Genomic DNA, 12,788 nt, shown 5'->3' on the forward strand with positions numbered 1-12,788 from the left:
AAACAAGTGTTGAAGAACTGTTATACAGTATGGAGTTCTTCCTTTCTCTTCTTGGTTCCTCTGCCAGACTCAATTGAAGGGCAGGGAGGGAAAGAGAAATGCTGTTCATTTAATTTTACTGTCAACTAACTTAAACTGAGTACCAAAACACAGTACCCTGGGATAAATAAGACATTAGGTCTTGAAATGTTGTTAAGACCAAAAAAAAAAAAAAAAAAAAAGTGGAAATTTTTCTGTGGTTTTCATTTGATTATTTTCCTTGATAGCTGTCAGTGGTGAGAGGCTGGTTAAAAGAGTGGGCTCTGCAAGTCAGTGTGCATGAATTCAGATCCTGAAATCACTGGCTGTGATCTTGAGCAAGTTACTTCAGTTTGTTGTGCCTCAGCTTTCTCACATGTAAAATGGGTAGGATAATACTGCTCATCCCATAAAAGCTTTGATATCAGGGTAATGCTGGCTTCACAGAATGAGTTAGGAAGTGCTCAAGTTTTTGGAAGAGCTTTGGAAGGATTGGTATTAATTCTTTTTTAAATGCTTGGTAGAATTCATCAGTGAAGCCATCTAGTCAGGGGTTTTTGTTTGTTGGCATTCTTGATTACCGACCCAATCTTCTAGTTGTTGGTCTATTCATATTTTCTATTTCTTCATGATTCAGTCTTGGTAAGTTATATGATTCTAGGGATTTGTTCATCTGGATCATCCAATTTGTTGATATACAACCATTTTTAGTATTTATAACCCTTACTATTCTGTAAAATCAATAGTAATGTCTCCTTTTCCATTTCTTAAATTTTTTTTTTATGTTTTATTTACTTTTGAGAGAGAGAGAGATCACGAGTGGGAGAAAAGCAGAGATAGAGAGAGGGGGAGACCCAGAATCAAAAGGAGGCTCCAGGCTCTGAGCTGCCAACACAGAGCCTGATGCAGGGCTAGAACCCACGAGCTGTGAGATCATGACCTGAGCTGAAGTCAGATGCTTAACTGACTGAGCCACCCAAGTGCCCCTCCTTTTCCACTTCTGATTTCAGTTATTTCAGTCTTTTCTGTTTCTTAGTCAATCTAGCTAAAGGTTTGCCAAGTTTGTTGATCATTTTGAAAAAACAGCCCTTGGCTTTGTTGACTTTTTTCTAGTGTTTTTTTTAGTCTCTCTTTTCTTTTTTAATGTTTATTTTTGAGAGAGAGAGAGAGAAGGGCGCGCGAGCGAGAGCACCAGGAGGGGCAGAGAGAGGGAGACACAGAATCTGAAGCAGGTTCCAGGCTCTGAGCTGTCAGCACAGAGCCTGATACGGGGCTCAAACCCAGGAACCTTGAGATCATGACCTGAGCCAAAGTAGGATACTTAACTGACTGAGCCATCCAGGTGCCCCAGTCTCTATTTCACTTATCTGTTTTAATCTTTATTATTTCCTTTTGCTAGCTTTGGGTTTAGTTTGTTCTTCTTTTTCTAGCTCATTAAGATATAAGGTTGGAGTGTTGATTTCAAACCTTTCTTCCTTTTGAATGTGTTTACAGCTATAAAATTAGCACTGCTTTCACTGCATCAAATAAGTTTGAATATGTTGTTTCCATTTTCATTTTTCTCAATTTTCTAATTTGTCTTGTGATTTCTTTTTTAAACTATTGGTTGTTTAAGAGCATGTTGTTTAATTTCAACATATCTGTGGATATGTTCTAATTTCATTCTATTGTGTTTGGAAAAGAACTATAAGATTTCAATCTTCTAAAATTTATTAACATGCTTTATAACCTAACATATGGCCTATCATGAAGAATGTTCCCTGTGCACTTGAGGAAAATGTGTAATTTCAACAATCCAAAACTGTTGGAAGCAGAATTCTGTATATGTCTGTTAGATCCAACTTGTCTATAATGTTGTTCAAGTCTTTCTTCCCTTCTTGATCTTCTGACCAGATGTTCTATCCATTATTGAAAGTGGTGTACTGAAGTCTCCTACAATTATTATTGTAGAGCTAACTATTGCTCCTTTCAATTCTGTCAATGTTTGCTTTATATATTTATTTTACAGCTTGTTTGGTACATTTATGTTTATAATTGTCATAGATTCTGGGTGAGTTAAATCAAGAATTATCATTGTATACTACCCTTTTTTGTCTCTTATAGTAGTTTTCAACTTAAAGTTTGTGTGATATTGGAATAACCACCCCTGCTCTTTGGCTACTATTTGGATAAAATATCTTTTTCCATCCTTTCACTTTTAACCCATACATATCCTTAAACCTAAAGTGAATGTCTTATAGACAGTGTACAGTTGGCATGCTGTGTGTTGCTGTTTTTAATCTATTCTGCCAATCTGTATCTTTTGATTGGGGAATTTGATCCATTTACATTTAAAGTTATTAATGACAGGGAAGGATTTACTTTTGCTAGTTTGTTTTCTGTATGTCTCATGGCTATTTTGTGCCTCATTTCCTCCATTACTGCCTTCCTTTGTGTTATGTGAATTTTTTAGTGACACATTTTGATTCCTTCTCATTTCCTTTTGTGTATATTCTATAGATATTTTCTTTGTGAAGATTACATATAACATCCAAAAGTTATAACAATCTACTTTAAACAGATACCAACTTAACATCAATTGCATTAAAAAATGCTCCTTTGCAGCTTTGCTCCCACTTTGTTATTGATATCAAAAATTAAATCTTTATATGTCATGTATTCATTAACACAGATTTATATATTTTTATGCATTTGTATTTTATGTTTTTAAAATATTTTATTTTTAGGTAATCTCAACACCCAGCGTAGGGCTTGCTTGCACCCAAAACTTTGATATCAAGAGTTGCATGCTCTACCAACAATTGCTTTGCATTTGCCTTTTAAGTTAAAAAAAAGGGGTGGGGGGCACCTGGGTGGCTCAGTCAGTTAAGTGTCCAACTCTTGACTTTGGCTCAGGTCATGATCTCATGGTTCATGGTTCGTGAGTTTGAGCACTGTGTTGGGCTCTGTGCTGATAATGTGGAGAGCCTGCTTGCAATTCTCTCTGCTCCTACCCCCTCTCAATAAACAAACAAACAAAAAAAACTGAAAGCTCATTTAATAAAAAATAAAAAGATTTATAAACCAAAATTACAGTAAGACTGGTTTTTATATTTGTCCCTGTACTTACTAGCGTTGGAGAATTTTATACTTTCATATGGTTTTGAGTCATTGTTAGAGTCCTTTAATTTGAACTTGAAAGTCTCTTTTTTAGCATTTCTTGTAGGGAAGGTCTAGTGGTAATAAACTTAGGCCTGTCTGTCTGGGAATGTGTCTTAATTTCTCCCTCAATTTTGAAAGACAGTTTTGCCTGATACAGAATTCTTGGTTGATGTTTTTTTTCTTTTGGAACTATAAAGTTTCTGTTGAGAATCTGCTAATAATCTTACTGGGGATCTCTTGTATATTACGCATCATTTTTCTCTTGCTGCTTTCAAGATTCTCTTTGTCTTTGACTATTTACAGTTTGATAACATGTCTCAGTGTGAGTCTCTTTAGGTTTATCCTACTGGCAGTTTGTTAAGCTTCCTGGATTTGCATATTAATGTCTTTCCTCAAATTTGGGATGTTATTATTTCGGTCATTATTTCTTCAAATAGCTTTGTCCTTTTCTCTCTCTTCTTTTGGATTCCTATAATATGTATATTGGTCTATTTAACATGTTCCATAAGTTCCTTAGTCTATGTTCATTTTCCTTTGTTTCAGTCTTTTGGTTTTTTTTTCCTCAGATCTGTCTTCAAGTCTGCTAACACTCTCTTCTGCCCATTTAAATATAACTTTCTCTAGTGATTTTTTTCTAATTCAGTTTTATTTTTCAGGTTTAGAGTTTCTGCTTTGTTCTTTATATGTGTGTGTGTGTGCATAATTTCTATCTCTTTGCTAATATTCTAATTTTGTTTATATGTTGTTTTCCTGATTTCCTTTAGATCTTTGTCCATGTTTCCATTTAGCTCTTTAGGACAGTTGTTTTAAACTCTTTGTCTAGTAAGTGTTTCTTCAGGGATGGCTTCTGGAAATTTATTTTGTTCCTCTGAATGAACTAGTTTTCCTCTTTCCTTATAAATGCCTTTTATTTTTTTTGTTAAAAATTGGCCATTTGATAAAACAGCCACTTTCTAGTCTTTGCAAACTAGTATGGAAAACATTCATTAATTAGCATACTGTATCTTGGGTCTTAGGAGCAGCTCAGGGTAAGGACTAAAATCGTCTTTGGTCATTTCTGGTTATGTATCCTGCGTGTGTGTTTGTGTGTCTATGTTTTCTGATGTCTCCTGTATACACAATTGCTTTTAAATGTCTTACTTTCCCAAAGAGTCTCATCTCAGCTTCTTCTTGGGGCCTTAGAGATATTCTATTTTATTCCTCTTCTGTAGTATCATGTCCCAGGTATATAATCCCACTGCTGCTTGCATGCACAATGGAGCCTCTGACTGTCTTCAACAGCTTCTGCCAGTCTGAGATCCAAGCTATGCCACCATTCGTTACCTAAGCACTGTCAGGTGAAAAAGAAACCATCCCCTCACAGATAGGTTAGAAAGTTGCAAAAGAGTTCCACACTGCTCTTTCCAACCTGGAGTTCCACACTGCTCTTTCCAACCTGACGGGGAGAGAACAGGGAACTGTTACTTCCTCTTCCTGGCTGTGCTGTGCCAGGAAATGGGGTGAGGGAAGAATGAATAAAAATGCCATGAAATTTCCTATAGTTTTGAATATAGCTTCTTCTTGATTGGGAATCTACTTGATGACTATAGATCTTTGATTTAAAGAGCTTTTATAAAGTTATTTTAACTAGTCTCCAGCTTTTTTAAATTCACCCATGGGGAAACACGTACTTAGAGCTTCCCAGTCAGCCATCTTGCTCTCATCTCTGATTTTGATTTTCTCTTTAATACAAGAGTTATTTAAAAATATATTTTATATTTTAGTATATGTGCTGCCGAAGCGAGCACAAAATATATTTTATATTTTAAAATGTCCATATGGAGAGATTTCTATTAGCTACAAGTTCATTGTTATTTTCTAGGGTCTTATCTTTTATATTAGAGCCATGTAATTTAGGCCTTGTGATTTCCATTAAAATACATAGTTATTTAAAAGTATGCTCTAAAACATTTTTTGAGAGTGGGTATTTTCAGTAATTATATGGTTAAATACATTTGTTAAGTTAAAGGCTAAGTAACTTATTAATCAAATAATTTACGTTTCCTTTTTTTGCCTAGTTGATCCATTAATTTTTTGAGAGAAGGGTATTAAGTTTCCAATCATGATTATAGACTTGTCCATTTCTCATCATGTAGTGACTATTTTACTTTTCTTATTGATTGTTCCATTTTATTTTCCTTAATGTATTTTGCCTTAAAGTCTATTAATATTTTGCTTGATACTGATATTGCCATTCTTACTTTCTGTAAGAATCTCCCTGATTAGATCTTAAATATATTTTATTTTTAATAAATATATTTTAACATAAATTTAATATATTTTATTTTTGAATTTTATAAATATATATCTATTGTAATAAGCATAAACCTGAATCTAACATTTCATTTTTACCTTCTTTTTTTGTTTAAAAGGAAGTTTTATGTTTGGGTTTATTTCTCACAGTTTACGTTAGGTTTTATATTTGCCATGCTTTCTTGGTTTCTTTTACCTCTCACTGCACACTCATATTTCCAATCATTTACTGAAATAATTATATTTTCTCAGTGATTTAAAAAAATTTTTTTTCTTGTTGCCCTTAAATTTTTGGCTAAAATTTAAAAACTTTTTTTTTTTTTGTATAAAATTGAAATCTGACCAGGCTATCCAAATTTTTTTGATGAAATATAACTTCTAAAACAATTATCCCCACCCTCCCAATGTTTTATTGAAATTATATGCAATTTTAGTGTTTGCTTCTATTAATTTTCTTATACCATCCCTTTTTATTTTTGAAAATCCTTTCTTTATAACTGCATTAAGTCTTTCAACTGAACTATCAATATTTAGACTAAAATATAAATTTTTCAATTCCTTGATGTCAATAGATGCTTTATTTTCCCTCACATACTGATATTTTAGCCATTGATGACAACTACAAGTCAAAATTATTTTCCTGCAGATACCATCATATGAATTTTGTCACTTTAACAACTTCTGTTGTCTTCTAAAATTCTGTAATGCAGTTGAAAAGTCAGTTCTTCAAAGTCTATTTTGCAGAAATAGTGAGATTTGCAGAAATGAGTGGGATTCTCATTTGTTTGTTGGTAATCTGTTATGTTCTTTTTTGTCTGTTTTATAAATAATTTCCTATCCCTCTTTCTCATTCAGGCATTGTTTATCCCTTTATCTTTGGAACTTAGAAAGATTAACAAGAAGTATCTCTGTTTTTTCTCCTGCCCTGTCACTGTGTTTTCAAATATTCATTCTTTTTATTTTCCACATCAATTTCCACTTTCAGTCTTCTCAATTTTACTACTCAGATCTTGTAATGAGTTATTTGGCAACAGTTTTAAATTCTAAGCATTTCTATTTTTCTTTCCATGTACTTTTTTTTCAGGGTGCCCTATTCTTATTTTATTTCCTTCAGGGTCAGTTTTTCATCTTGGCCTTTTTCTTTCATACTGCTGGTTTTATTAAGCTGTCTCACAATTTTTTAAAAAAATTTTAAATATTTATTTTTAAAGTCTTTTTTCTTTTTAACCTTTATTCATTTTAGAGACAGAGACACAGCACGAGTGGGGGAGGGGCAGAGAGGGAGACACAGAATCCGAAGCAGGCTCCAGGCTCTGAGCTGACAGCACAGAGCCCAATGTGGGGCTCGAACTCACAGACTGCAAGATCATGACCTGAGCTGAAGTCAGACGCTCAACCAACTGAGCCACCCAGGCACCCCAATGCTTACTGATTTTTAAGAGAGAGAGAGAAGAGTGAGAGTGGGGTAGGGGCAGAGAGAGAGGATGACACAGAATCTGAAGCAGGCTGAGCTGTCAGCACAGAGCCTGACTCAGGGCTTTGACTCATGAACCATGAGATTATGACCTCAGCTGAAGTTGGAAGCTTAACTGACTGAGCTACGTAGGCACACCATAAACTGTCTCATAATTCTTAATTTTCCATTCATAATTACAAACAAGGAACTGGGTGGACTGCATAGGAAAGCTGGTCTAGATTTCCATGCAGGTACATAAGTCTACTTAATCATTTCCCCCGTTCTGTGTTCCAGAGACCTAGGATTGCTTCAGGTTCAGCTCTGCTTTGTGATCTGGTCCTAACACCCACTGTAAAAACCTTTTGTCAGTCAGATTCCTCACTTATTTATAAAATTTATGAAATAATTCTTTCAGTTTTGATCAAGGGGCATCTGTTGTAAGCCAACCCCTCTTTATATTGGGGTATGGGAGAGGAAATGGTTTTAAAGTTAGCACATTAATTAATTTCCAACAAGAATTTACTCCGGTCTATTTCTACATCCTACAGTTACTGACCACAAGCTTGAAATTTCTCTGTGCTCTCCTGCCAACTTTGGATTGTGGCTTTTCTCTGCTGGTTTCTTGATTATACAGATTCTGTCATAACACAGATTTTGCCTTCTATATTTTAGGAGTTTCTCCAAACTTCTTATCTACTAGTAGTGACATTTCTCTCTTTTTTAAAAAAAAAATTATTTTTTTATTTATTTCTGAGAGAAAGAGAGACAGCATGAGCAGGGGAGGGTCAGAGAGAGAGGGAGATACAGAATCTGAATCAGGCTCCAGGCTCTGAGCTAGCTGTCAGCACAGAGTCTGACGTGGGGCTCGAACCCACGAACTGTGAGATCATGACCTGAGCTGAAGTCAGCTGCCCAACCGACTGAGCCACCCAGGCACCCCTGACCTTTCCTATCTTCCTGCAGTATGATGGGTTTGTTCCTTCTTTTTTCTTTTTTTTTAAGTTTTTACTTACTTATTTTGAGAGAGAGAGGGAGTGCAAATGGGAGAGGGGGGAGAGAGAGGGAGAGAGAGAATCCCAAGCAGGCACCATGCTGCCAGAGGAGAGCCTAACATGAGGCCTGAACCCACACAGCTGTGAGACCATGACTTGAGCCAAAACCAAGAGCTGGACGCTTAACTGACTGAGCCACCCTTCTTCTTAAATCAGTCCTGTCATAATGGGATTTTGAGATGGAAAGAAAATAAACTTATCAGCCTGCCATTGGGGTTCAGACCTCAGGGTTATCTTAATACAATTTTTTTTTTTTTAAAGTAGGCTCCTGCAGGGCCCAAACTCATGACTCTGATCAAGACCTGAGCTGAGATCGAGAGCTGCATGCTTAGGGGCACCTGGGTGGCTTACTTGGTTAAGCATCCGACTTCAGATTAGGTCATGATCTCATGGCTTGTGAGTTTGGGCCCTGTGTCAGGCTCTGTGCGGACAGCTCAGAGCCTGGAGCCTGCTTAGGATTCTGTCTCTCTCTCTCTCTGCCCTTCCCCCACTCATGTTCTCTCCCTCAAAAAGAAATAAATGTTAAAAAAAAAATTTGGACACTTAACCAACTGAATAACCCAGGTGCCCCTTAAATACAATTTTTTAAAATAAGGTTTTCTCTATCTTCTAATCATAATCATATTATAAAAGCAACCTAAGAGAATCAGAAAGGGGTATTTTCAGATTAAAAGTACTTGCAGGTCAATTTAAATTTTGTCAGGATTATACCTGTCAATTGCTTGAAGATCATTGGCTGGATTCCAAGTAGGATCAAACAATACAACAACATTGGCACCAACAAAATTGAGGCCTAGTCCACCAGCCCTGGAGGAAACAGAATTGGACACATTAAAATAGCAAAAGCATAGTAGTTGCCGTCTAATTCAATTGTGCCAGGTTTCTGTAACCAAATCAACAAAATACTGCATTAACATCATAAAAGATGATTAAAACACAAATATGCCACAAACAAAATAGCTATGGAATATTGTTTTTCTACCATTCTAGAATATCGCTAAAAGAAATTGACCATTAAAGCCCACCTAAGTAGGTTGTACTGTCTTTTTCATTTTTTGGATACTCAAATACTATGCTGTAAGATCTTCCTAACATAATTTTTAAAAATTCTAAGTATGGTCCAGCTAAATAAAATATACATTTTAAAAAACCAATACAGGAGTAGATGCACTTCTTACTCCTCTCAGTAAACGCAGCTAAAAACCTTGGGCATCATATACAAAATAAACATAAGACTTTGAAAGGTAGAGAAAACAAAGAATGGCTCTTAGAGACTATAAGAACTAAGGAATGACATGGCAGTGGGTTCTCCAGCTCTGTTTTTGCCTAAAAATCCAAGCCTGGGTTCTGGAGAAACCAGCAGACTAGAAATGCCAACAGTCAAGACAAGAAAAAGGGCCCAAGAAAAGCGTTCTTCCTTTAGCCAAAGAGCCAGGAAAGGCATAGCCTTTTAAGATAGAAAATGTCAGATAAGAACCTGCCTATTCTTGTAAACACCATTGAAAAAAAAAATCTATAGCCTGAATCCCAACCTGGTCAGTAAAGGCTAAGTGAGATTAGATTTCCACCCTTGCCTGACTAAAATGGGGTGCCTCTCACCTCCACATAGAGGGTGTCGGAGAGACTGAGGAGCTGGGAACATTCATTTCTGCCCAGCTATAAACAGATCACCTCTGTAATGTCAGTGGAGGACGTACAGAAAGAGTAATGAAGTCCCTCACTCTCAGGATGTCAGTAGAGGCCAAGCAAGAAACATGGATTCCCATCCCTATGTGGCTGGCATGATGTCTGGCTAAAACAGAGGGAGAGAGCCCCACTATAGACAGATAAGCTCAAAGTAAAAAATTACAAAATGTGTGAAGAAACCATGTACCTTAAGCAAGAGCAAGAGGGAACAACAAGCAGAAGGATTAGCAGCCCCAAGTACAGGAGTTAATAGGGCAAAAATGCCATTTAAAAAGGGTGTTTAAAAAAAACAATGATTAAAATTACTAAAGAAATAAAAGAAAGCCTAAAACACATAAAGAACAAAATAGAAGTAAAAATGATTAGGCAGATTTGAAAAATAACGACAGGGGTTCTAAACATGAAAAATGCTGTCTTTAAAAATTCAAATGGGTTAAATAGCAATTTCTAATAATAGAGATAATTAGGAGCATTATGGAAGATCTCATCAAATTAAATGGGGGTGAGCAGACAAGGAATGGCAGATGACAGCTTGCCCAGAAGTTCTGTACTGTTTGAAGTATTGTTGAAGACATTTATTACTTTGAAAAGTATTTTTTAAGAAATTAAGAATGCTTATTATTTAAGAAATTAGGAATGTTTATGTATACTTTATAAAACTTAACTGAATGCTCATAGGTAAGGGCTCAGTGATAAATTACTTCTTGAATTCATTCACAGGAAAATGGGAATCCAGAGCTTCTCTCATTGCAAGAGTTCAAGGAGAATTTCAGTGTTCAGTAGTAAGTAGCTCACTTATCATTTATATAATTTTATGCTTCATTTTAAGTAATTTTTGTGTTGATTTACTTTTTACATTTTACATATGTTTGCTTTTAACTTTTTAAAAATGTATTATCCTTGAGAGAGAGAGAGAGAGAACACAAGCAGGAGAGGGGCAGAGAGAGGGGACAGAGGATCTGAAGCAGGCTCCATACCGAAGTGCTCAGCCTGAAGTGGGGCTCAGACTCACAAACCACAAGATCATGACCTGACCCAAAGTTGGACACTCAACAACTAAGCCACCCAGGCAGCCTGCTTGCTGTGTTTGTTTTTAAAGTCCTTTGAAATTCTTTTTGAAAGATAGTGGGGGTAAATCTATAAAGTACTTATTACTTAGATGTCAGAGTTAAGGATTTGTTGCCTCTCAAAAGAGAGTTATCTTCTTAGGTGTTTATACTGGCATAAATCTTGCTGTAAAGTGTGTATATTCATATATTCTTTAAAAGGTTTTAACAAGAGATACATAAATAGGTATTAGAACTGACTTAACTTTTATAAAACCTATTAATGTAGAACAGCTATGGTTGAGATCAGGTAGACAGAAGGACGAAACACCTGGCCCACTAAGCCCAGTGGGCTCTCTAGGGCTGCTTGAGGATAGTTTAAAAATCACTGCTACAGATGATTCTCAGTTATTTGATTAATAAATCAATTACGCAATTAAGTCTGACTGTTCTGACCACAGACATGAGTAAAAACACTACCAGAGAAAATTCCTGGGAGGAAACATCCATTTCTCTTGATTATTATCTTTATAAACCCAGACATATAAAGAGAATTCAGTGATGATAAGGAAATTGAGAAAAAAGGTTAGGTAAAACTCAAGATATTGTTATTTCAGTCATAATTAATATAATAGCATTCTTGGTGCTTCTCCTGAAAGCCAAATAAAACAAAGCAATATAAGCATAACCACTGAAAATTAATCCAGTAGTAATTTTTAAATTACCCTATATCTTAAAAAGCAATTACAAAAAAATCAAGTTATCAAATTTTATTTTCTTACATTGTGGAGACAAGGCAAATGTTAACATCTTGTGTACTGTTGAACTCTTTCACGATCTTGATTCTTTCCTCTGATTTCGTACTTCCATCAAGTCGTCGGTAATCAAGGCCAGCCGCCATACAATATTTCTGCAGAACATCAAGCAACTAGAGAAAAGGTATGGAAATAATAAGTTTCACACTACTATAGAGATAAGATTTACTAAGTATTAATAATTGCTGCTCACAAGTTCTTTCTTATAAAAGCAACTAACATTTTCTTGACTTCTGGCTTGTATGTTTCTCCCCATTATCCTGATTTCAATATTCACCAATGTTTTTTTTTTTTTTTATTAAATTAATCTTTCAGGAAAAAAAAACTTTTTTTTTTTTTTAAGCTAAAACCAAATAATAAGTACTGGCCAAATCATTTATATAAATGAATTTCATTATTTGTGCTATTTTCCAAGTTCTATAATCTCTTAAATGTCTTAAAGAACACTTTAGTTATTAATAAAAACAACAGTCTGAGTTTGCTACTTGACAGTAATCCTGATATCATGGAGATTTAAGTGTCTGTTTTAAAAGTTGCTTTATGTCACAACTATGTTCTACAGTATGTGTATGATAAAAATATGGCTGGACATCGTTATGTCTCTTAGATTTCATGCCTCAAGAGTTAGGGCTGGGCCAATTAAGAGTATACTTCAGAAAAAACTCACCTTGGTGGAAAAGGAAAAAAGAAGTATTTTATCTTTGTTTTTCCTACAATGATTTAAAAGCTGCTGAAGGACCTAGAAATGAACCACAGAAATCAACCACCAATGAACCAGTTCCAACTAAAAGCACACTTTATACATATAAACATCACTTGAGAATTTCTTAAAAATTATTTTTATACAACAAAACCTCAGTCCTCTTTCCTAATTCCCTCCATTTTTGCCAAGTTAGAGAAATGAAGTGTTGGATATTACATGAAATGTTATTCATCACCATCCTGTCAATAATGAGGTAAGGTTCCCAAAGAATTTTGTTTCATCTCATCTGGTTTTAATAAAAAGGAAGCATTTTAGATCATGGGATGCATTTAAACGAATTCATTTAATTTCCAAAAAACACTTTCTTTATACCTACAATATGTTCAGAAACTAAATTACAGAAGAGCATTCCTTTTAGGAAGTATTTAAATTTTTTCTAGGTAGATGTAATGAAATGTGTTTAATTACATCTAGGTCTTGATATTTGTTTTCTTAAGATAATCAGTCACATATATACCTCTTCTCATTTTATCCCCTCTGCTTCTCTATTTACAGTAAGCCCTGACTTCCAGATTTGAT

At 35.1% G+C, this 12,788-nt stretch overlaps 1 protein-coding gene across 5 annotated transcripts in view; it reads right to left on the reverse strand.

The window, feature by feature from the left end:
- ERCC6L2 (ERCC excision repair 6 like 2) overlaps positions 1-12,788 on the reverse strand; it is a 131,360-nt gene that overhangs the window by 51,666 nt on the left and 66,906 nt on the right. For 3 of the 5 annotated variants that reach the window (XM_039245689.1, XM_039245687.1, XM_039245690.1), the window contains exons 10-12: positions 12,174-12,245; positions 11,474-11,619; positions 8,671-8,766 (exon numbers count right to left, since the gene is read on the reverse strand). In XM_039245689.1, the coding sequence (XP_039101620.1) occupies positions 8,671-8,766; positions 11,474-11,619; positions 12,174-12,245 (314 nt within the window). The remainder of the gene's footprint in view (positions 1-8,670; positions 8,767-11,473; positions 11,620-12,173; positions 12,246-12,788) is intronic. The other 2 variants (XM_039245688.1, XM_039245686.1) reach the window with 1 other exon arrangement.

This window comes from Hyaena hyaena, unplaced genomic scaffold (assembly GCF_003009895.1).
Source record: "Hyaena hyaena isolate Hyena2069 unplaced genomic scaffold, ASM300989v1 scaffold_269, whole genome shotgun sequence".
In the NCBI taxonomy this organism is placed as follows: Eukaryota; Metazoa; Chordata; class Mammalia; order Carnivora; family Hyaenidae; genus Hyaena; species Hyaena hyaena.